General features: G+C 35.2%; 2 protein-coding genes across 2 annotated transcripts in view; one reads left to right on the top strand and one right to left on the bottom strand.

Moving 5' to 3' along the window:
* LOC114246921 (V-type proton ATPase 116 kDa subunit a 1) overlaps nt 1-11058 on the top strand; it is a 39353-nt gene extending 28295 nt beyond the window's left edge. The window contains exons 13-15 of the mRNA XM_089730391.1: nt 46-256; nt 8973-9147; nt 10899-11058. Of these exons, the coding sequence (XP_089586517.1) occupies nt 46-256; nt 8973-9147; nt 10899-11040 (528 nt within the window). The 3' untranslated portion in view covers nt 11041-11058. The remainder of the gene's footprint in view (nt 1-45; nt 257-8972; nt 9148-10898) is intronic.
* A 2739-nt stretch (nt 11059-13797) lies between these two features.
* Nucleotides 13798-20150, bottom strand: LOC114246887 (uncharacterized). The gene is made up of 6 exons (XM_028179619.2): nt 19994-20150; nt 18605-18785; nt 17138-17389; nt 16073-16147; nt 15365-15480; nt 13798-14674 (listed from the first exon to the last, which is right to left on the bottom strand). The coding sequence occupies exons 1-6, from the start codon at nt 20144-20146 to the stop codon at nt 14480-14482; spliced, it is 972 nt and encodes a 323-aa protein (XP_028035420.2). The 5' UTR covers nt 20147-20150; the 3' UTR covers nt 13798-14479.
* Between the last annotated feature and the right edge of the window lie 6071 nt (nt 20151-26221).

The raw sequence follows: 26221 nt of genomic DNA, 5'->3' as shown, positions 1-26221 counted from the left end.
CTCCTGTATCGTAATCCATAAAAACCTCATTATAATGCTATTCAGGTCAAAGTGAGTGATTTCAGAAGATATCAGAGAAGAGACTCTGATGAAGAAAGGAAGGAACCTAAGAAAACCAGCGAAAAAGAGCACGACAGTTCTTCATTTGGGGATTTGATGATTCATCAAGCAGTACACACAATAGAGTTTGTCCTCAGTACAATATCACATACAGCTTCGTATTTGAGACTATGGGCATTATCTTTGGCGCATGTTGGTAAGTGTATTGTATTATATGTACATATTGTATTATAAGTTTAATCTGTGGGGTCCGAGATTACATTTAAAGGTGGGCTTCATGTTAAACAAGTACAGCCTACACAAATATCATTTTAGGTTGGATTATTCTTCTGTAAAACGAACTATAGTACAATTATTTTGTCGCTGCAGTTTGGGTCATAAAAAGTCGGAGCGGTGAAGCGAATATTTCGCTCTCTCTTCCACTCACGAGCCTTATGGACGGGCATAGTGATGCGCATTATTGTTGTCGATAAGCGTTATCGATAGTGTATTTAGTTTTGTCATTTTGTGGGTTAGTGATAAATTTGAAAGAAAAATCACTAATCGAATACTTATGCCACATATCGCCACAGCAAGTTAACGAGAACGGCAGAAATTAACACTTTGTAACTTTTCGGGATTTATTCTTATTTCAGTGAATTTTTTAAACACATTGTTGATAACAACACGTGCAAATATTATTTTGAATAAATTCTGCCGTTTTGATACAAAACAAAGGAGTAGCCATTGTGTCACTAATGAAATTCAGAGAACAAATGCATAAAAACACATTTCTCTTCGACATAATGTACTATAACTTGTAGGTAACTACAAATTACTCATAACATAACAATGTCTCACCACCCTTCGTATACCACCCCGCCGCCATGTACCTGCCTTCGATGACTCATTTGTTTTTATCGATAATGGCGTTGCGCCCACGCAACATGCTCACCGCCCTAGCCGCGCTATGTTTTCTGACCCAAACTGCAGCGACAAAATAATTCTACTATAGGGTTGCCTTGGATTGGTAACAATTAAAATAAATTAATTTACTGGTGGTAGGACCTCTTGTGAGTCCGCGCGGGTAGGTACCGCCAACCTGCTTATTTCTGCCGTGAAGCAGTAATGCGTTTCGGTTCGAAGGGTGGGGCAGCCGTTGTAACTATACTTGAGACCTCAGAACTTATATCTCAAGATGGGTGGCGCATGTACGTTGTGTATGTCTTTGGGTTGCAGTAACCACTTAACACCAGGTGGGCTGTGAGCTCGTCGATTTCTATATTTTATTTGTATTATCACTTAATTCGTTAAAATTATCAGCAGAAGTGATACATATGTAAAATGCATACGTATGATTTTAAAAACTGAGCTGAACACAAAAATGTTATTAATTCGTTTATTTAAGTAATACGAGAAGCTTTTACGATTAATCTAAGAAAAAATATAGTACGAGGGCGGCACTGAAAATTTCGGGAATTAACGAAGTGACACAACATTACTATTTAAAAATGTATTTATTGCTTTTCGAAGTATTCTCCGCGAAATTTGACACATTTTTCCATACGATGAAACCAATCATTGAAGCAACCATTCCATTCGGAAGTTGGGGTCTCCAAAATGGCCGTTTTGTAGGCGTCCACAGCTTCTTCAGGTGATGAAAATCTCTGTCCACGCAATTTATTCTTTATTTTAGGGAAAGTATAGAAATCATTAGGGCTTAGGTCGGGGCTGTACGGCGGATAGTCTAATAATTCTATGTTTTCTTGCTCTACAAAACTCTTTTGTTCTGTGCGCGGTGTGAGAACTCGCATTGTCGTGATGGAGGATGATGCGGCGGTTGCAGTTCTCTTTACGGAGTTCAGAAACGACATGTGGCAAACAAATTCTAGCATACCATTCTGCATTAACCGTTCTTTGTCCCTCAAGAGGAATAGTCGTAACATGGCCGGTTTTGGAGACAAACGTGGCCACCATTTTTTTTGCCACACTCCGTGAACGAACAATTTTTGTTGGCTTTAACTCATTTTCGAACACACAAACTCGTGACTGGTTTTTTGTTTCGGGTTCGTACGCGTATATCCAGGATTCGTCACCTGATACAATGTTGTATACAGAATTTGAAGATCCTGCGTGGAATCTTTCGAGAGTTCTGACGCACCAAGTAACGCGAGCCGCTTTTTGCTCTTCACAGAGCGAATGCAGTATCCATCGGGAAAACAACTTTTTTACACCTAATTGTTTATGCAAGATTATTTGTATTTGACTCACGCCAATATCTAAAGTTGCCTGAATTTCGCGGTATGTCACATGTCGATCTTCCTCAATCAGCTTACGCACAGCATCAACGTTTTTTTGGGTGACTGCAGTTTTTGGACGACCTTAACGGGGATCATCACTGAGCTTGACACGTCCACGTTGAAACTCGGCAAACCAACGATAAATTGTGGTTTTGGATGGGGCTTCATCACCAAATGCAGAAATCATCCGGTCAACACACTGTTTTTGTGTTAAACCACTTCGAAAGTCATAATAAATAATCGCTCTTGAATTTTCTCGAGTCAATTCCATTTTCTCAACGACTAAACAAGTTTGACAAAACCTCGTGACAAGACCGAGAATCTTTTTTTAAATAAATAAATGATATTCGATTTTTAAAACCAAGGAGTTTTCAATTAAAAATATTTTAATATGACAGGAACAGTGGAAATATTCCATTCCCGATACTTTTAGTGCAGCCTAGTATATCATGTGATTATCTTCAACTAGCGGCCCGCTCCGGCTCCACTCGTGTTTTTAACAACAATTTCAACAATATTTGACGTTTTATTTTTTTAAATAAAAGAACACTTATTGCGGCATAACTATAATAGCTAGATATATGCTATTGTGAAACTTTTTGTAAATAATAATGTGTTCAACAAGGTCGTAGTACATTATTTTATTCTATCATCAATAGTTTTCGCAGGGCACGCGATCTAAAGAATATTTTAGGTAATTTTTTTACACCTTGGGTTATGTTATTGGAGATTTTCCAAATCGGTTCAGTAGTTTCGGAGCCTATTCAATACAAACAAACAAATCTTTCCTCCTTATATTATTTGTATAGATATGCCCACGCAACGCTATTACAGTTTTAGATGAAGAATATAAAAGCCGTGTGCTTGGTGTTTGTTTTTTTCCTTGTCTTTGATTCAAAGAAAATGTGTATGTAAACAAATACGGTATTGAATATAAAAAATAAAATTAAGTCATAAATTAACTATAAATACTATGTAAAATCGAATTGTATCCCGAAGATAATAGCAAAACCAGTTAGGATATTGTGTCTTTTAAGCTCATCTAACTAAACAAAACACTAAAATAAAAACCGTCGATAGATTTAAAAATAACAAGTCATTAATTTGATTTGGTTCAAGGCAATGGCGGATCCAGGGGGGGGGGGTCATGGGGGTCATGACCACCCCCTGAGCTGGTTCCAGAACTTAGGTGGACCACTAATTGAATATAATGATTTTATTTATATATTTTGTCACCATACAGATTTTATGTAACTACATACCTTCAATATTTAATTCATTTACTATAATATAATAACTTTGTATAGGTATAATGGCAAACGTTTGGGAACGAACGCATCAAAATTTGACTATGTGACCCCCTCCTGGCGCCAAAGCTAGATCCGCCCTTGTCTCAAGGGTATATAAAAAGTCAAAAGATGACCCTCTACTGCAATCTGCATTGACAGGGTACCGGATAATTGTTCCGTTTGTCGATCAATGAATTTGTTGTCAAAAAAAACTTCTAATTATTACTTTGTATTAATGAGATAATAAAAAATGATTACTGAAACTGGAGATGTTTGTATAGCTTACTTATTTTATGTGTAAAGCATCCCATTTAATTGATTAGTAGAAAGTAATTATTTCGAGAATTGTAAATATTTGGAATGTTAGATCGACATCTTCCGCCTTAAAATATTAACACGCCTTTTTGTTGTTGTCTTCCAATTTTTTTTTTTTTTTTTTTATTGCCTTTGTACGCAGACGAGCGTACGGCCCACCTGATGGTAAGTGGTTACCGTCGCCCATGGACTTCAGCAATGCCAGGAGCAGAGCCAAGCCGCTGCCTACTGCTTAATACTCTCCACAAGCCTCGTTTGAAGAAGGACATGCCATAGCGTGAATTTAGGACAAAATACTACTATTCGTGAAATTAAGTGTAATAACTTTTTAAACACAAAGAACAAACGTAGATTTGTCGACAAAAACGAGACTGGCAGCTAATCTTGCGGCTCAAATGCATACAGCCGCAAAATTAAAGACCTCTAAGCTCAGAGTCTGTTTGTAACTAGAATTTTTAATAACCGGTCCGCGTGACATTTAATTTCATTTCTCTGAAACTTTCAAACGAAACGACTATTGGTCTGGACATAATCTCTGAAACGCTTTCAACATAATAAATTGCATATGAGTGAAAGCCGGGCGCCGGTTGCGCTTGTGCGGGAATTTCAATTTGCTTTATTGTCGTTGTAAGTATAATGCGATACAGCCGTACTTGTTGGCTTTGTACCTACTGTATTTTATGTTTTACTTTCCCAAAAGTGAATTTGAAATTTTTATGGCGTGACGTTTTTGTGACGTGTTCGTTTATTCATCCGTGGCAAAAAATATTTTACCTTATGTTCTTATTTAAGTCTATATCTAATGCATGCCGTGATTAAAACCATTGGCTAGACCCATCTGGTGGGATAAATCGATAAGTTAGATAACCAAGTATCAAAAATTATATACGTTTTTTTTATTGCTTAGATGTGTGGACGAGCTCACAGCCCACCTGGTGTTAAGTGGTTACTGGAGCCCATAGACATCTACGGCGTGAATGCGCCACCCACCTTGAGATATAAGTTCTAAGGTCTCAAGTATAGTTACAACGGCTGCCCCACCTTTCAAATCAGGACCTCTTGTGAGTCCGCACGGGTAGGTACCACCGCCCCGCCTATTTCTGCCGTGAAGCAGTAATGCGTTTCGGTTTGAAGGGTGGGGCAGCCGTTGTGACTATACTGGGACCTTAGAACTATATCTCAAGGTGTGTGGCGCATTTACGTTGTAGATGTCTATGGGCTCCAGTAACCACTTAACACCAGGTGGGCTAGGAGCTCGTCCACACATCTAAGCAATAAAAAAAAAAATCTAAACGCATTACTGCTTCACGGCATAAATAAGCAGGGTTTATTTCTGCCGTGTTAAATGTTCCAATTGGTGGATTAAAATTGTAAAGCACAAATTCTGGGTATCCTTAAATTATACCGATAGTACAAACCGCAGTTATAGCTTGAGGTAAGGTGCGATAAAAAAGTGGTGGCTGGTTCTTGCTTATCATATCATCAACCCGCTATAGTCCACTGCTGTACATATGTCTTTCCTATTGTACGCCACGGAGTATGATCCTCGGCTTCTCTCATTCAGCTTTTGCCAGCCACCTTGCAATGATCGTCATTCTGCACTGTGTTTGGCAATTCGCGGTCTCCACTCAAGAACACATTTACCCCAACGGTACTCGGTACTGTATACCCGTCTATTCATCTGGTATCACCTAAAGCAACCAATTTCATCTACCATCGGAAATAATATCTTACAAAATCTCCCAAAATTGATAAGAATATAATAATAATTTGTATTTAATAAAAAAAATTGAAATAACATCTTTCATAAAAATCATAAAATAACATTATTGTAATGTATAGTTAAATACTATGGAGAGTTAAAACGATGCGATTTGTTAAAAAAAAAACGTGACCTATAAAATTCAAAATAGATTTAATGGTATTGTAGAGTAATTTTTTGTTTTAAATTAATCCCTTTTCGATTGCAATTAGCGTAGAGTAGGCTATGCTTTGATATACCCGAAATCATCAGCTAAAATCATAGTCGACATCAAGAGGATTATAAACTACAATTCCATATCAATCTAACAAACAATACCTATCGAGCCCAAATCCGATTGAAATGGTTTTGAGCTGACGTTTAAAAGTTTATAAAATAAAAAGTAGAAAACGAATGGTTGGAGCATTAATTATATTATTATGATTTAAAAATAGCTAAGAGTGTGGGTGAAGGAAAGCCTTACCACTCCCACTAGTTTCGAGAAAACCACGTCTTAATTCGTAGACGCTGAAATCTAACGTTTAAATTGTAAGCTATCTCGATCTTCTTAAACATAGATGCTATTTTTAAAAGTGTGTATTTTTAAAATGCTTATTACAAGGGCGGGATGATAAGTAACTAGCCTAACAATAAAACACTTAAATTTTCGTGACAAATTAATTTTATTTTTCGACATAGTCTCCGTGAACCTCTACGCACTTATTCCATCTTCGTTCTAAAGCAGTAATGCCTTCAATAAAATGATTTCTTTCGAGGCCTGCAAAATACTCCTCTATAGCGGCTATGAATTCATATTTGTGGCAAATTTCTGTCCGCCCTAAAAAGTTTTGAGCTTAGGGAATAAGTGGAAGTCTGATGGCGCTAGATCAAGCGAATAAGATGGGTGGGGCAAATCATACTTAAATTCGTTGATTTTTGCTATAGCTTTAACACATGTGTGAACCCTAGCGTTGTCTTGGCGGAAGATGTTTTTTTTTTTTTCGCCAAGCCTGGTCGTTTTTGCTGAATACACTGATGAAAATTATCTAGAATATTAGCGTAGTACTCTCCATTAATCGTTGACCTTTAGGAAGGTAATCTATCATCAAGATCCTATCTGCATCCCAAAAGACGGAAGCTATCACTTTTCCAGCCGGCTTTACAGCCATAGCTTTTTTGGAGCCGGGCATCGCGATTGCGTCCACTGTTTTGATTTGAATGTCTGGCGTGTAATAATGAACCCATGTTTCACCTGTTGTTATAAATCGACTAAAAAATCGGCTTTATTACTCTTGCACCCTTGTTTTGCACCCGAATCCTTTTTTGATATTGCGTAAGCAATCGTGGCACCCAAAGGGCCGATGACTTTTTCATATTTAATTCCTCACTTAGGATATGATGTACCAGTTCTTTAGAGATAGGTACCTGTAGTGTCAGCTGTTTCAGATAACTACAATCGTCAATCTGTTAAAACTATATCATGTTCTTTCACGACAATTTCCGGAGTCGTGACGCTTTTTGGACGTTCGGGGCGGGGTTCATCTTGGACACTCATGTACGAGCGCGTTTAAACTCATCCACCCAGTTTTTTACTGTGGCATAAGAAGGAGCACATTCACCCAAAACATTCTTTAATTTATCATAGATATCTTTCCCCTTCATGCCCTTCATATGAAGAAATCAAGAATTTATCAACGCTCTTTGTTCAATTTTATCCATTTTGAAAACAGTTGACGAAATATATATTTTCAAATGACAAAAAATCAATAAAATTTTCACGCCACCAAATTCAAATTTGGAACACAGGTGGCCTGAGATACGAATGTAAAAATGACATATTATTATATATTTTATTAATTTTAACTTTTTAAATAGTAGAGGCTAGTTACTTATCATCCCGCCCTCGTACTTTTCAATGTGAAACAAATTTGTTCTCTCGAAACATTATTTTGTGGGTTTTGCTTGATTTTTTATTTGTCGTAAGTTTGAGAAACTGGCCATCCTACCTACTTATATTTCGATTTCTTGAAATCCCAAAGCTTGTATTCGTAAAGCAAAATTTCTTTTTGAAATGTTAATAATAGAATAAGTCCTATAGAATCCTGTCTCTGCCTATTTATACCTAATAATAAAATAAAATACCCAAAATGTCCATGACAAGTATTAAACAATAATAATTCAAACTATTCAAAAATTTTCGAATATTCAAACAATGCATATTCCAATCAAAATATTCATATCGGGATATCAGTTATACGATCGATGGGATTCCTTGGGGTTCTGTCTGCATTTGTGTCGCGAAAGCATTCCGAAAGCTATGGCGAAAATGTACGACGTGCCATAGTTGTGCTGTATGAGATATTTCTCTGTAACATGTTGGGAACATATTTCGAGTGGAGGCGTAGAAACGTACACATTGATGTCAACGCAGATTGCGGCTTATCTAGTCGAAGTGCCTAGTTGCCTGAAGTTAGCTATGGTATTTTTTATGTTGCTACTTTAATGTAGACATCGGTTCATGAAAATGGCCATGGTTATTGCTATGTTTAGGTTTTATACTTTAATATACGACATCACATCTTCGTGTTCGTTCTAGATAGGATTTTTTGTTAATACATAGCTCCTTTCTCTTTATTATTTCTGAATAAGTTTTTGAAATGTTATTATTTTTAATCACAAATACAACCCTGTCGTCCTTAGAACTGGGAACTGGTGTTTTACTAGAAAAAGATACATATTGATTGATTGACTGATTGAAAATTCTTTATTGAACAAATTTATTTTTTATTTTTTTATTGCTTAAGTTGTTGGACGAGCTCACAGTCCACCTGGTGTTAAGTGGGTACTGGAGCCCGAAGACATGTACAACGTAAATGCGCCACCCACCTTGAGTTGATAAGTTCTAAGTTCTCAGTATAGTTACAACGGCTACCCCACCCTTCAAACCGAAACGCATTACTGCTTCACGGTAGAAATAGGCAGGGTGGTGGTACCTACCCGTGCGGACTCACAAGAGGTCCTACCACCAGTAATTACGCAAATTATAATATTGTCACTCGTTGATGAAGCGAAAGATTCAAGAAGTGCGTAGCTGTGATAAAGTTAATACATGGCAATCATTTATAAAATTATAGTAGACATGAGTAAAAATAAACACTAGGTTATAATTACATTGTCAAAATAAATACATAGATACATACATTCATATCAAATAAAATAAATTATATAAACCACAACATACTATTACAAACATACTATATCAATTAAATATTATTTTTGTTAATACAGAATTATCAGAAATGTTATGGAATATGGTACTATCGAAACTGGCCTTACGGGACTACTCGATGTTCGGTGCCATCAAAGTATTTATCATATTCAGCGTTTGGGTCATGTTCACTATCTCCATTTTGGTGGTAATGGAGGGGCTATCTGCTTTCCTTCACACTTTAAGATTGCATTGGTAAATATATTTTTATCACTTTATTGTTAGATAGCGACCCGCCCTCGCTTCGCTTCGGAAACATTAAAACACACATGAAACCAAAAAAAATAAATAAATAAAAAATAAAAAAAAGTAGCCTATGTTCATCAGGGCCAATGTCGGCTTCTAATGGAAAAAAAAATTTTCAAGTCGGTCCAGTAGTTTCGGAGCCTATTCGAAACAAACAAACAAACAAATCTTTCCTCTTTATAATATTAGTATAGACTACACAAAAAATTATCATTGTTCTATACTCTTCGTATATACTGTATTACTTATAATATTTTGTATTCAAGTTTAACAATATTTGGAATGTGTATGTGCATTACTATAATTCTCATGTTGTATTTATTATTTTAGCTGTTCTACACACACTGATCACTTTTAATTATTATTCTCATAATCCTCTCGCAGGTCTGCTGGAAGAGATTTCTTAAAGAAATAAGCAGTGCCTTTGTACATAATTTTCCTATTACTCTGTACTATGTCTTCTTTTTTGTGTGTACATAAATAAAAAAATAAAAAAACAACAAAGTAATATATGTATACAGCGATGATTACAAGCAGGGCTTCTTTTAAAAGTTTTAAAATGAACTTCCTGTTTCGGCTTACTTTATGCCGTAACACATTTCTTTCTGCAAATGAGACTTGAGAATTTCATAAAACATATGGCTATGGGCACCGTCGTGAAAACTTCTGGTTACGTGGAAACAAAACCCACCCACCGTACCAATGCGTTTACGAAATTCAACGCGAAAAATTCATTCTCTAACTTCATTACTTAAAGAAATGAAATGACCTGGGTATATTCCCCCCATACATGAGAATCAATAATGTGCTTTCGTTTCCACACGCTGTCAAATTTCTTTTTTATTTATTTAGGTGGTTAGGCATAATAATATAAGCAATACACAGCGAAAATGAGATACTTTGAGCCTAATTTATATTGAAATAACGTCTATAAGACAAGTGTTTTTTTTTCGCAAAAAATAGGCTGAATACAAGTCATTTATATTTGCGAATATGTTTTGAAATTAAATTATAACAATCCTCAATAGTCTGTGAACTGATAATAGGCTTGATCTCATCTTAGAAGTTCCTTAAATACAGGTTTTTAATGAATACACTTCACACACGTTTTGCAATTAGATTATCTGTTAAAGGCAATGCAGGTAGGCCGTGAGTTATGATGACAAAAAAAATTAGAGAGATGAGAGAGCTACTAAATATAGAAATACAAGTAATGAACAAATACACGTTTCCCTTTTGTTGTAAGTTACATTTATTGAACTGTAAGTTTATTGTTATTAATTGAGTGGTTCACGTGACTGTTTCGCGTGGGTTAGCTACAAAATTAATCATTTCTGGCAACAGATGTGTAGTGTTGTGTATTAAAATAATAAACAATTCGTAAGTTGTAGAAGATGCTATGTTTGATCATATTTAATTGTGGCAACTAAAATTTAGGAGTTGACGATGTTCTTTAGTAAATATTACTACTTATTTCATGTTCAAAAAATATTTAGAATCGAAATTAAATTTTTTTTCGACATTGTTAAGCCTATCTTGAATTTACTACTATCTTAGCCATGTGACCGAAGTTATTTGTTAGATTAGAATAACTACTATCTTGTCTTTTAAGCCGGAACGGCAAGGGTTTTTTTTATATTTTACTTTCACTCACTTGAAATTTAAATTTTGTTTTAAAATAATACGTTTCATCTTTTTAGGGTCGAGTTTATGAGCAAATTCTACATTGGAGGTGGATATCCGTTCCGGCCTTTTAGTTTTGAAAACATATTGACAGCTGAAACGGAAAAATCAAAGGGAGAAAAGAGGGGGGCTACACATGACAACAGCAACAATGTTTAAATGATATTGTTTTATGGAGAGAAAATTATTCGAACATTATTATTATATATTAGTTAATATAATTAATTGACTATTTTTTCGTAACTTAATAATCGTATATTATATTATTATATATTAATTAATATAATTAATTGATTATTTTTCCGTAACTTAACAATCGTATATTATATAATTTGATTATAACACAAAAGCGTTATTGATTTATTTAGCAGTTAAGATTTATAAATTGAGATGGAATTAGACAGGATGGCGATACCCGATTGAGCTCACGGACATAGTGCCAAAACATTTTAAATTTAAATTATATGCTTTTATTTATTCCTTCATCATAAAGTTTGGTCTGATAGGCATGTAGAGAGTGACTTGACTATGCTGTTGGCTTTGTCGATTTTCATTAACGTGGTAATTATTCACGACCAGCCGGGCCATAAGTTGGTCTGCATATTAAGGCAATAAAGATATATATGTTTCAGGTACAAAAATACTTTTTTTTATGAAGTTTACCTTCAGTTTTTCTCTAACTTACGGCGTTGCGATGGCTAAAGCCTAGATTGTAAGAGGACTATGGAACTTTACCATCGGACCGAATAGTTATAGTACTTAGAACCGCTGCGTTCATCTACAGTACCTTACCAGATATCTTTTTTACTAGTTACCACTTAGTTTTGGAATAGACTTCTCTCCACGTTGTTTCATGAGTTTCATGAGCGCTATGACATGCCTTTTTTCAAACGAGGATTTCAGTGACTAGTCAACTATAGGCAATAACTTGGCCCCTGGCATTGCTGACGTCCATATGCTTATACATAGACTAGACCATACGCGGTAACTGCTCACCATTAGTTAGGCCGTATGCTCGTCTGTCTACAAGGGCAAGTCCATTGTAATAACTATTGATGAAATCCATTCCGCATTAGAGGGGGTAGGTGGAGCATGTCGGGGTTGGACCAAATTAAGCCTCTTGTTTCTCAATAATTGATAAGGCAGAAATCATGTAAGGCAGGCTGCGGAAAAGGTGAGGACCATGGTGCGGAGTGCATATTTCCCCGGTGCCCTGGCTCACTGGATACCGAACCGGCGGTCGTCGACGCCACGACCGCAATGCTCGGTGGCCTTCTACTCCAAGCCCGCCTATACGATGTCGCCAACTCTAGTCCCCAGGATACCTCGCCGGGCCAAAACCAGCGTAGGTCAAGGAATGCATAGATGAATCACCCGGATGTTCTATCGCAAGATGCGCACAAAGCAAATCAAATCAAATCAAATCAAATCAAAAAAGTTTTATTCAACATAAATGAAAGTACATACTTGTTGAACGTCAAAAGAATTACCGCCAATTCACAAGAATTAGCCTCCGTCCTGAGAAGAATTGGCAAGAAACTCAGCGGGCATGTTTTTTTTTTTTTTTTTTAAATAGATTTTTATTTTTAATTTCAATATTTTTTTTTTTTAAATATTCATATTACAATAAGTAATTATAACATAACAATTTTACAATATTGAAATTCCCGGAGCGTGCAACTCATTCCCACTTTGTGCAATATTCTAGATAATCATTGACTTTATAGTAAGCAGTTTACACATTGTCTTCTTTGATGGCCCGTGGAGGCTCCCAAACTAGTAAAGAATGGGGACTTGAAACACTTACGGAGCAACATCTCTATGCCTACCCCTCATCCCCGTGGCGATAGTTTGGTGCGGAAAGAGAAACGCAAAAAAAGCACAATAAGAACCTGTTTAGTTTAGTAGTTTATCAGCAATATTGTAGCACACTACTTTCATTAAAATTAATGGCATTAAGCTGAGTAAGTTATTCAAAATAATGAAGTCTCGAATATAATTCTAAATGGTAGAGGAGTGTCTTAACTATTCCCCTTGCACAGCTGATGTTCCAAAAGCAACGGTGAACACTATTAATTGTGCAATAAGCATAAAAGAAAAACAAAAAAAAATAATTGAAAGCTGAAATACAATTCGAAAGAACAAAAGCTGAAAAAATCTCGTCTTCAATAAAACGATAGGCTTCCATTCGAATGGAGTGAATGATGCCGGACAATTTGCAAAATAGATTATTGTTTTCTTTTCTCTTTTCGTGCCCGTTTATGTTGCGTAGGTAAGTGCTCACCGAGGCTTCGTTTCTTTCGTCTTATTAATTGCTAATGATTATTCAGTGTCGCCTGGAAATATTACGGCTTTATTATTCACGCGTTGCTGAAATATTGATATAATTATTGTTATAATTTCACTTTGAAACGTTTTACTTATTTAGATTCTCGATAGCGTATTTTTGTTGTGTTTTTTTTAATAATATTTATGGGGTATTAACTTTTATGCCATTACAATATATGCAATACAATTATCGCCCTTAAAATGATTGTGAATATAGCTCTAGAATGCGGTTGTGTTAAGCATTTACGTAGTATGCTCCATATTAGGTACCTTGCGAATCATAAAGTACTTCGGACACATTTTCAGAAAAGACGGTGAGTTGAAAAACTGCTGATTACTGACAAATTCGAAAGACAAAAGATCGTTGAGTGGGGGCGCAGTCTAACGCGTTGATCCGCACCACCATTAATTCCACAGTCTACGATGCTCTCTGAGTAGCCAAAGACAGGATGAGACGGCACAACATCATGAAGACGGAAGTCATGGATGGAAGTGGTTAACACAAACTACACGACACGAGGAGCAAGACTGGAAGAGGCATTAAAAAATGTTCAACGAATTTAATGGAATACACGTTTATTTCTTTTTAATACATCCATTTTCACCGCAAACAATCGCTTCGCTTGTTTTTTCTAGAAAACAAAAATAAATAAATAAACAGCGCACCTGCAGCGGCGCGGATCAAAACTTTTAATTAAAATTTCCGTATAGGTACGTTATTGTTGCCTCGTTCCGTTGTTTTAGTTTTCCTTGTTTCCGCAATCCCGAAACCATACAGTTAATTAAATATATATATTAGTTACATTATATAATTAATAAAAACTTCTTTTACAACAATAACATATCACTAAATACGGCTTAATTGAATCATTAAACACCGTACTCGCCTCATTATGTATTCTGAATACATCTTTATTTTTTTTAATAGAAGTGAGGTGATTGAGAAATAAAGCAAAACAATTTTGTGTACTCAAAAGAATGAATGATGTGACGTGAATTTTGATAAAAATGTAGAACTATCGTATCTACGTAATACACCTACATGATTTGCATTTCCGCCAAGTAAGTACAGAGATATTTTCCTAAAATAAATGTATGGGATGTTAGTTTCGAAATAGTAGTAAAAACATAGAAATACTCAAATGCGGTTAGCAGAATAAGAATTAGTTTTCAATTCACTTCAGATTCAGCGCCGGGCCAGCGTGTATCATTTGCGAAAATTTAATCGATATCTCAGCCACAATGTTTTTTATTTATAGTATCGCTCTTATTATTTCTCCTTCAGTTTGCTGACATTGCTTTTAGTGGAAACAGCAGACTTTCGGCTGACCAAAGACTTTGTGTCCGCCCTTTCGCTATCCACGCCAACATCTTCAGACACATCTTCCAGAGAAATATTAGGTGTCGCCGTCACGTTCTTATTACTGAAACTTGTTTCTCTCGGAAGATAAATACCAAAACGGTCCTGAAATTTTTAAGCGAAACTAATCGAATAAACACTTTAAAATGACGGGCTCAGATGTCAATTTACATTATCCGTTTTGTGTTTGTAGAAACAACATTTTGTTGATTCGTTTCGAGGTCATTTAGCACAGTTCGTGAAAAAAAAAGTAACATTATATTGCAATGATAACTAATTGTTTAGGTGAACTTTCGCGGTGGAATGTAAATATTTTGTGAAGTACCCACTGTGGGCAATCGCTAACGTACTTCAGGCTGCCACGATAGAAAACGTGTATCTGACAACAAACAAATGTAAACAGGACTGGCACATGCCCAGCGACTATGAATAAGAGGCGCGATTTATCACAATGAGCAATGAGCATATTACGTATTACAACTATTGTTTTCTAAGTGTAATGTTTTTATTAGTTATATTAACGTAGCTTCTAGTAGGTACCAACAGCTATTTTATGATAACTGCAAGCACATCGTGATACGTTGCTTTCATTTCTGTCAATTTCAGTTATTTAGAAAATGCTTTCAGCTAACAGACCGCTCATTGAATTTTATGTCCAAACCATATTGTTTCTAGTGTATTATTTTTGGGTTCAACGTACTCGACGCTCGCTAATGCTCTCGCACCGAAATGGTACATGGGAATTTAAAAATGAAAAGGTAATATGTATTAAGGTATTTAAAAAAGAAAACATGCCTTAGGATACCGATTGTAGTTGTTCTGCGGATGACAAACGCAAGATTTCGGCATTGGTTTCTTGTAGCTCTCGTGGGAAGAAATTTCACTCTTTGGCGTTGGTGGAGTTTCGTAACCTACATTTAAAAAATAATTGGTAAAAACATTTTTCAATTCTTCATGTCAACCTATAGCGGTCCATTGTTGAACATAGGCTTCTATGATCGGTCTCGAGTGCGGCCAGTCTAACGTGCCTCAGCGATTTTCATTAGGTCATCAGTCCATTTGAAAGGTGGCCCATACTGCGTTGGTCCCCACTCAAGAATTTTCTGCCCATCAGCCGTCCGATATTCACGCTATGTGACCTACCCATTCTAAGGCATGTTATTTTTAAATGAAAATACTTTGCAGTAAAATGATTTCGTAACATCGTGACTCTTCATGACTTAGGTTAGAATATCTAAGTTTTCGGCTTGATACTACAATCATAATTCGGGAATAGATTCGTGATAGAATTAATGTTTTTATTTGCATTAAGCTTTTTAACCTCGAGTAAAAAAAAAAAATAAAAAAAAATAGTAGTGAATGTCAATAAATTGACAATTAAGAAAACGACGCTGATCTAATTTGTTTTAGGTTTAAAACATAAGGTATGTACTTGTTTTTAATTACTAGTTACCTGTATAGATATCGATAAACATTTTGAGCAAGCGACATTATTAGGCATACCTTTGAAATTCATTTGACGTCGCAATGTTTTCTTAAGCTTTTTCCTCATTCTCTTCTCCCAAGCAATTTCGGCAGCTAAAAAAATTGTAATAGTTAAACCGGCGTTAGAAGCACACGGGGTAGTTTGTGGTGTTAAGTATTTTCTCGTTTCCTCCGAAGCATAGATAGTATGGTGGGGACATTTTGCTTGTACAAGATTCTTTATTCTTTATTGTACACACATTTAATATTACAGTAATTGCGATAAGATATAAAAAATGGCGAGCTTAACTCAACAATTGAGTTTTCTACCAGCTAACCGTTCTTAACGAAGGAAAGCTTTAAATGAGTGGGTAGAAGAATACAATCTAATCAATTTACAATTTACAATCTAAACAAGAACAATAATAAAAAAAAAAATAAGACACTAATACATAATATATTAGACTACATATATACATACACACATAAATAACGTACACACATAAATAATAATAAGATTAGTCCATAGAAATCTTACGATTTTTTTTACGAATCAATGGAGAAATGTCAAAGGATAATTATTGTCAAATGTTTGAGTGAAAATATTGCTAATTTGAAAGAAACTGCTGGCGATTTTATCATTTCCCGAATTCGTGATGGAAGCGTCAGACATGAAAGATCAACTTCTATGCACGTGGGAATCGTCCATTAGATTCGAATGATGATAAATCCGTTGCATTTAAACTATAAATAATTTAAACTATGCAATGTGTAATTGGATAAATTATAATAATATCTTCTTAATGCATTATCTTTCTGCATCAAGATCTCTCTCTGACTGACATATGAATAATATGTTTTTTTTTGGACCGAAAATTAATTGTTGCTTCGAAGACCTTTTTAGCTTCACATTAATTAATATAATATAATAAATGAGACTAATTAATGAGCACGAGCTCAGCCGTGTTGTATCATGTATTAATTAAGCGAAAAACATGTTTCTAATCCATTTACGACCTGTGAAAACTTAATAATAATAATATTCTTTCAAAATCCATTAAAAAATAACATATAAAATTTAGATTGAACCTAAAATCGACTTACCGATTCTTTCCTTCTCCATAATATTAAGTTCGAACATCTTATAAGAGTTATATAGTAATTCTGCTATGTCCTCTCTTATTTCAATGACCGGAATCTCCATAGCTTGTTCAACTGCTTTTTGAAGCTCTACGTAGGCTGTGTCGAATTTGAGTGTAGCCGCGTCAACGTTTTGGTATACTGCTTTATCGACTGTACCTAATATAGTGTTGTAGAAAATCTGCGATAGCGTCAGTTCTGGTTGTGCTTCTGGTTCTGAGAAAATAAAGTTGATCGTTTACGTGAGTAGTTAATTTTCGAATAAAAAAATGTCTACTCGCGTTTTCAACCACCTTAAATTCGATTTAATAAAATATATGATATTATAACGCTAATTAAAAACAATATTTGTTCTATAATACAATTTAAAAACATATGACAATATCAATTTAACTCCAAAATTCATATCATATATTCCCAAATTTAAAATTTCAAGGTTCACTTATTGAGGCTCTCACTCGTCCCGGTGGTTTTTCGTTGCGATAATTATGCTATATTTGCGTTGTGTATTATATTTGTATTAATTGTACATTGGATTGATCGGAACTACAACGCAGTTATCGTCATAGACAATACACATAAATTAGTTATAGATAAGCAACTCAAGCACTCTACAAAAGTGTTTGCGGGAGTCGGTCACTAGATGGATTCGTTTCGATTAGTTTCTCATTGCTCCTGTAGATGGCAATAACCTTTCCTATATTTTATTTTTTAATGAAGATTTAATTAAATTTTCATAATCCACAAATTGATAAGCTTTAATCAATTTGTCTATAACAAATAAAGACTTGTATGATTTATTATTTTTTCTATTTTCTGAGTTTAGTTATACAATAGTGAAATGCCTTAACTTTGACAACGTATAAGTTTAGGGGCATTCGCTACAAGATGTCGCTAGCATTCATATAAAAAAATATGTCTTAATAAAGTATCGCAGTTTCAGGGCCTTGGTTGTCGTGAGCGCTTGCGCAAAAGTTTTTGAAGCTGTATCAACGAGTATGTTTTTAACGTACGAACGCATTCGAGAAATGTAATGAGTATGTTTAATCTCATTTAGCGTAAGCTGCTATTCAACTCTATGTAAAAAAAAAAAAATAGTTTTCTAGTTAAGTTTTAAATTTGAATTCTAGAATTTCTTCATAGATTGAACCAAGATCTATAAAAATACATTACGATTGTTCGAGTAATATACAATCGGGAGCGTTATGCGTTTTTCCCTTACGGTCAAGCAAAGCTTATTTGATTATTTTTCTTCTAAATTATTTACTAGGAAGTTAATATGGTGACTTTGAAATAGTACAAAAAATATTTATAACCACAACTGTCCGTTCTTCTTATTTGTAGTACATGTGAGATTACAGTTTAAGGCTTAAAGTGGTACTGTACTATTTGCGTGGGTGCAATGTACCAAATCTAATGTCAGGCCTATACCTGGAGTTGGTAACGTAGTTTCCGAAGTCACACAAGATAAAAATGAAGAAGATAAAGTGGCAGGTGTTGTAGATATCGGGGATGGTATTGTCCACGGCTCCGGTGGGTAATGCTCCCTTATAATATTCTGCAAGTCCGACTTGAGTTCATAATCCTCATAATACATTGTTGGTTGGTTTAACTAAAACATAAATAAATACGTTGTCGTTTTTAAATATAATAATATATTCTCATTAATGAGACCGGATGTTCTCTTCCAAGCTAAGGACATTTAAGCCCACGCTACATATATTTACGCCCTGATTGTCACAGCTAAGTTATTTATAATTTTTTTTTTATATATTTCCCTTAATGATATTACATTTACACGATTTTTTTCAACATATTTTTGGTTGATCGAGCTCACGGTTCATCCAGTGTTAAATGTTCTTCCAGAACTCATAGAAAAAGCATGAGAATGCAGAAGAAGGAGCGGCCCCAGGCCCTGATGGTATCTACAGCCGTATCTGATATTTGGCCTTCGATGTCTTTGGGAACTACCCAGTGACAACGTCGCGATGTTGCCACGTACGCAGTGCGCGATCGCGGTCAGGGCGGTCTGCGGTTACAGCACTGAGTGAATCGCGACCGAAGACGTCTTAACTACTGGACGACATAAGTGCTGACGAGGCTGTGTCAGCCGCCACGGCTGCCTTTCTAGGTGCGATCCACGTTACAGTTGTCGCCCGATGTACTGTAGAAAAGTACCTCGATGGCTGTGTATCAACCGGGCAGGCTCTTTCTGACCCAACAGATTAACCCGGAAAAGCGGCGGCAGCGGGTGCGGTGCCGCCCCTCACTGGGCGCCATACCGCGGTGTCCAACGTCGTTGGTCATTTATGATCGTCTCGACAACCCGTATCCGTACCTTTACATACCCGAGTAGAGTCCTAAGACATCCTAGGGCCGACGGTTCGCTCCTAATGTCTGCGGACTGTCAAGACGCACATTCTATGCGATCAAATATCAAATCTATGAGATTCGACACCCTGCCAGGAAAACCGAAAAGTCTTTGGATTATAAAATTGAAACTTAGATCTCATGTCTCAAGGTGGGTGGCGGCATTTACGTTATAGATGTCTATGGGCTCCGGTAACCACTTAACACCAGGTGGGCTGTGAGCTCGTCCACTAATCTGTGCGATAAAAAAACACCGTTGTTCATTTAATGAGAACATTTTTAAAGTTTCCGTTTTAAAAATCGGTAGTTCTTTGGATTATTTAGTTGCCCGATGAGGTCACGACGACTTCAAATGAGGGTTAACTAAATAATTCTAGTTCAATTTTAATCAAAAATATGTAAGTTTCTATAGCTAAGATTTTTTCCGTGATTAGTTTCGTGGTTTTATACCTTAATGTCTGAAGCGTCAGCCGGCAAGCCCAGAAACTCCTTGATCTCACACTCTAGCTCATCCACAGTTCTAGTAAAATATTGAGCAGCTTCCTTTAAAATGTCCTTTTTTTTCGATTGTTGCACCATTTTACAGACAAAGCCTTCAAGCATCGCTTTCACCTAAAATATTATTTCTGCTTAGAGTTTAGCTATAATTATTAAAATATTTAATTAAGACATTTTGCTGATGATAGTAGACTAGCTTGCAGATCACTAAAAGATCGTGGTAAGGAAAACATATTGCGCCTGCGGGAAATTAAAACCAGATGTTTCAGAGCTTTAGTATTACGGAACTTTTGACGTATTTATTCTGAAGTTTATTTTTAAAGTTGCCAATTTTAGGTAGTAAGCGGAGCCTATGGAAAAATAGCAACATGAATTTCAACACATTCAGATATGAACTATTTCAATGGGTTCCTAATTTATTGTATTTTTAATATTGTATTTATTTGTATAATTTAATAATATTGTATTTTTTTAAAGAACCAATAGATCAATAATCTCTAGGACTCTTAATAAGTTAATGAACTCCATTACATTAATACAACCATATTGCAGGCGCTTTGAACAACGGCTGTCTTAATACTTCAAACAGAAGCACTACCGAATTGAAATGCGCCTTGTATTACCACTAGCAATTTTCGAGTGGTAAGATTCATAGCTTGAAACACAAATCTCGTGCACATTACAGCCTCCACCAATTGAAGCTAAGAAAAAAATCTGCTTTATTTAATTTAGTTATTTTATTGACAACATCATCCTTAGTCTACAGACATGTACTGCTGGATATAGACGTGCTAGCCACGTCCAGAAGATTCCCGGAAACTTCAACTTTTAGCTAGGAGGTGCTGTTTATTAATGAAGAGATTTAAATTTACTGTTATGAATCGTAGCTTTAAGTGTTTAAGACGCCACCTCTGGATGATTGATCAAATAAGCTTCTTGTTCCAGTTGAATTGTCTTTCCTAGTCTCCTGATACAGTCGCTCTGGCAGGCAGTAATAGCATTTACGTTTTGATGGAACAAGCCACGAGCAGGCAATCGGTCCGTATTTTGACCCTTCATAACACGTTTGAAAGACATTTTTGAACCAAAATTGGTGGAAATTTCGCAACGTTTTTTCCAGTGGAATTGATTAATTTATTGTCAATATGGTTTGTTGGTTTCCATAGCAATCCGGCTGTGACTTTCTACTCTATGGGTTGCGACAGTGACTTTGTTAAAATGATTCAGAACATATGTAAAAACTCATAGAGGTTTCATACTTAAGTGAACAAACATAAACAAACTTAATATTATGTACCTTAATAATCTGTGTATAGTGTATTATCTATGGTTGGGTCAAAGACAAGCCAATTACACGAATGTCGGCCATACAACAGCTTTCAATAAAAATTATACATATATGTATGAAGCTCTATGTTAAGTTCTTGATTTGAAATCTGATAAAAAAAAAATGATTGGAAGATTTAGTTATTTTCTGTTCAAAATCTGTCCTCAACTAAAATATGAAAAAGTCATAGTAAAACTGTGTTGTGCGAATGAACGGTACAGTGTCAATGACGCTTTTGCCGTTAGACAAAGCCTATTTTTTTACCATTTGATCATTGAATTGATTTAATAAATGCCTTTGACAAAATCTTGCTCATTATTTTTCCAACAACCCACGCAACTCCACAAGATTCGCGAAATCAATTTAGCGAAATGGAATTTTCTCGCTCAAGATGCTTGTTTTAAAATAAGATGTTTTCCTATGCTTTTTTTCGATCTTATGAAAAAAATTACAGGCACTGTTTTCATATTTTGTTCTCTTTAAGCTTAAACCAAAAAAATCCGTTAAGCCATACTGTATTAAGGACTAGATGCGGAACATAATATACACTTATATTATACACAATATACCCTTGCGCGTGAAAAGCTGTTTTTTTTATTAGTTTTTTTATTGCCCTTGTAGGCAGACGAGCATACGGCCCACCTGATGGTGAGTGGTTACCATCGCCCATGGACTTCAGCAATGCCAGGGGCAGAACCAAGCCGCTGCCTAACGCAAATAAAAAATAAAAAAAATTTAAAATGATACTCTAGTTTTATAAACAGAAACTAATTAAGGATTCACATTTTATTACCCCAGATGGAAGATCAGCTCACAGTATCTGGTGTTAAGTAGTTAAAGGAACACACGGACATCAGAACGAATGAATTAATAGTGCAGACCTTGGGGTATGAGTTTGAAATTTTAATTGCAAGTAAAGTAAAAACTGTCGCACCTTTCAAATCGAAACGTATAATTGCTTCCCATAATTCGCTATCGATTTTCGTTGCACCACACGATACTTTTTTTGTTCCAATTATTGATTAATATTTTTTTTTTATTATTTAAGATTATAAAACACCTTTCTAGCATGGGTGTTTGAAATATAGAAAAGATTAAAAAAACTAGATATGGCTTGGGACGTAAAAAAATGTGGTAGTTAGTGCCAAGACAAAATTACCATGCCAAGTATTCTTACTTAAACACTTATTACTGTTGTTCAAAATTATCATAGTTATAATAACTAGTCTGGCCATAAATACTGTTACATAAAAAAAAAAAAAACGTTTTAATTCTTTTGAATTTAGAAAACGTATATTATTTTAAAAAATTCTTTCGATTTTGCACCGTTTCACATTTTTTTTTTCGTGTTCATTATCAAAATACAATATGGAATGGAGTGTTAAAGAAAGTAGGATTGCAGTGATCGCCTTGCACAAAGTGGGTATGGAGCCGTCGGTCATATTTCAGACATTTCAAAAGCTTGGTATCAGCCGTTTGTTCGTATATCGTACTATCAACAGATACAACATTTCCTCTGTCGAAGATCAGAAAAGATCGAGACGGCCGCGTGCTGTTAGAGCTACAAAGGCTAATAATAATAATACTGTTACAGTCAGTTTTAGAGGACATGGCCTGCGCTAAACGACACGGCGACATTGAGTCTCTTAAAAAATCTTTGGAGCAAGCAGTGGCGAAATTTTCTTCAAAAACAGTACCTACGTAAATCCATAGATTCGTGGCCAAGCAGATGAAAGGCCTGTATAAAAGCCAAAGGTGGCCATTTCGAATAGAATATTTTTCTATTTTTTGCAGAGTATAATATATATTATGTACGTATAAATTTTAATAATATTATCTTACTGCATTAAAATTAATGAATTTTCATTTGTAACAGAACTTATGGCTGGACTAGGTACTATAATAATAGAGAAAACGAGCGCTCTTACAAATCTAATTTTAGTGGTTTCGGTGATATTTCGATTCCCCCATATTTTGACGATTCCATGGAGCGTCCTGTGGTGCAAGGCATGTGGTACAGGACCGCGCGGCTGCTAATACAGCGAGCCCGCAGCCGCTATCAGTCGGGGACCCAACTTCTCGAAGTGAAAGCGAAAGGTCCAACGAACATTAGTACCAGACCGAGGTACTGCAATCCGGTCACCCCAGGCTTACTCCATAGCATACAGGTAATTCCAAGAACACCGAAGGCTATAAATCTCAGACTCGACCGTGAAAACCATCAGGGCTAGGGGCCGCGAACTTCCTTTGCATTCTAGACACGACCAAACGAATGGCACCCAAAAAAAAAAGAAAATGTACAAAATTGGAGGATGTCTGATTGAGAATGTAGCTAAAAACGGAGAGTTATAGTCAAAAATCGAAATTAAAAAAATATATTTATCAATACTAGGTTTGACCATACACTACAACCAACCTAATCGGCTTTTGTTTTATAATCAAGCTAATGGATTGCACTGTCTAGGTTAAAATGTTCAATGACAACAATATCAGGTTCCGATATTAGTTATTATTTCACTAAGCTTTAAGGGGCAATACAAATCGAACCTAAACAATGAATGTCGTTCTATACGATTCTCCCCCACGGCTTAACATCAAAATCATTGGGTATTATAAATCATATAACTAGCACCCTAAAAATTCTAACCGTTACTTTGTACCCACATGATGGAGGGTGAAATTATCCATATAAAAAAAACCATTTCTTAATGCGAAATATTTTTGTGGATGAAAAATAAATGGTGCGGTGAAATTAGTTTTATATTAGTTCTATAATTCATGTTTTATTGCCAATGTAGCTTTATTTATACAATTCGTAATATTGAATTGGAATTAGAATAGACATGGTATTTAAAATTTTACAAAACTCAACTTATTTTGCTTGGCTTTTCATAAAATTTCAATATTTAAACAATAAGCGGGAAACAATAATAGTTACTAAGAATGGGATCTGGATAGACCGAACGAACTTTTCTACTCACATTTGATATTTTTCAGCTAATTTGCTTCCTAGACACTGCTAATTAAGGAAATATTAGCATTTAGATCTTGTACTGAAATATAATATAATATTAATTCATAAATAATAAAATAAATTCAAAGTCTAATATAATAGTTTATTACTTTCTGGCTGTTAAAAGTGTCTTTAGTAAAATTAATGTGTACAGTTCGCCAGGGCTTCAAAAAATATGATATTATTTTCAATGCTTTCTCCAAGTTATTAACTAAAGCGATGACTGATGTAAACACTACAGTCGATTGAAACTAAAACTAAGTTTTAAAATTAACTTGCAAGTTTGTTGTTTTTGTATATCAGGCTCTCGATCTGCTATAACTTAAGCTTTCTTAGCTACGAAGTTCCTAGCACTGAAATGTACGTTAATTAACTATATGGAGAGCTTTATTTTTTTTATTATATCGCTGAGCTCAATCGTCAATCTAGGTCATCGGCAAATCACTCTTTAAGTAATTGAATAAGCGAGCACGCGCCACACAAGTTCATATATAGTTATATATATATAATTTTTTCTTTCTAGTCATAATTACAATTTTAAGCAGTTATCACTGATGTCATTAACGGTATGGAAGCATAAACGATAATAACACATCTAAAGGTCTAATAATAAAAACCACGTATGCAATAAACACAGGATGTGGGTAGCCTTTTTTGAAGTTTAAAAGATTTTAGTGTTGATATTTTAGGTACCGAGAATCTAATGACTAATCCCTGTGTATTAGAATGAACTAATGATCCAAAGTGTCAGATGATTTTGATTTTTGATATATTTTGCATCCGATTTAAAAAAAATACAGTACAAAATTTGGATATGATTTTTTAAGATAAATCTTCAGCACGGTCTCCTAACGGAAACACAAGGATTGATCTGATGTGAATTGGTTTTATTCTGTTAATTTAGTATTTCTTCAAATTAGCATTTATGAAATTTGCACAAGTGTGGATAAATGTACAAGTGGATTGATAGAAATATCTGAATAGTGTACTTATTGTTTCGAGAGGCTCATTAGACCTGGGTGGGTTGCTAAACGATTCTCCGACATGCCGGTTGCCCCTGACAACAAATCCTTGATCGACAAGCAACTAATACCTATCAAGGTGGTTAGACAGATAAATTTCGTAATAGAGTGAGTCTATACAATAAAGCCACTCTGAAATTCTGATACAATAATAATACTTGAAGAACTAAATTAGATAAATTATTGGCTGTAAAATGTATGGTCAATTTTTTTATCTCTTAATTTTAGAAGAAAGAATATTTTCACAGTATACTCGTAGATATGACAAAATATGGTTCGTAGTAGAAAATTTAAACAAGTCTGTCAGCAACAACGTCAGGCTTCACGCCCGTGAGCTCACCTACTCGCCCGGTGACGCTGATATGGTCTCTCAAGACCATCAGCTTAGGTAGGAAAAAAAAAGTCACGTTGATCCCAAACACATACGACGTGATCCCGGAATAGAAGAAAGAAATTTAGTTTGTCTACAGAATCAATCATTTAGACAGTGCCAATAAATAATAATTTACAAGCGACAAACGACCTCTGAATCTTTATAAAATATTATCTTTAGACTGTATTTAGTTTTCATTTTTGTTCTTTTACAATGCTTTTTTTGTCTACGTCATTTTATTTGAGTACGAATTATGTTTGTCTTAATTTCAATGTATGTTTGGGCGCTATTTTTGATTCCCTTTATTTTTATAGGCGTGTTTTTTTTTTCTATCACGAAACCGTTTCACGATTTTGCAATAATGCTTTTAATGCAAATATGTGTTTGAAAATGAATTCTTAGGTAATTATTTTTAATATTTAAAGATGCATGCTTAACACATCTG

This window comes from Bombyx mandarina, chromosome 01 (assembly GCF_030267445.1).
Source record: "Bombyx mandarina strain Sakado chromosome 01, ASM3026744v2".
Lineage (NCBI taxonomy): Eukaryota > Metazoa > Arthropoda > Insecta > Lepidoptera > Bombycidae > Bombyx > Bombyx mandarina.
Note: the sequence above shows the minus strand (reverse complement) of the source record. Positions and strands in the feature narration are given on the sequence as shown.

What these genes read in the sequence shown, in the direction of transcription:
- LOC114246887 (XM_028179619.2), bottom strand. Translation starts at nt 20,146, where the DNA reads ATGCTTGAAGGCTTTGTCTGTAAAATGGTGCAACAATCGAAAAAAAAG. An exon ending in CTGACGCTTCAGACATTAAG is followed by an intron (nt 18,786 to 19,993) that starts GTATAAAACCAC and finishes TTTATGTTTTAG; the next exon opens with TTAAACCAACCAACAATGTA. An exon ending in ACTACAATCGGTATCCTAAG is followed by an intron (nt 14,675 to 15,364) that starts GCATGTTTTCTT and finishes TAAAAATTTCAG; the next exon opens with GACCGTTTTGGTATTTATCT.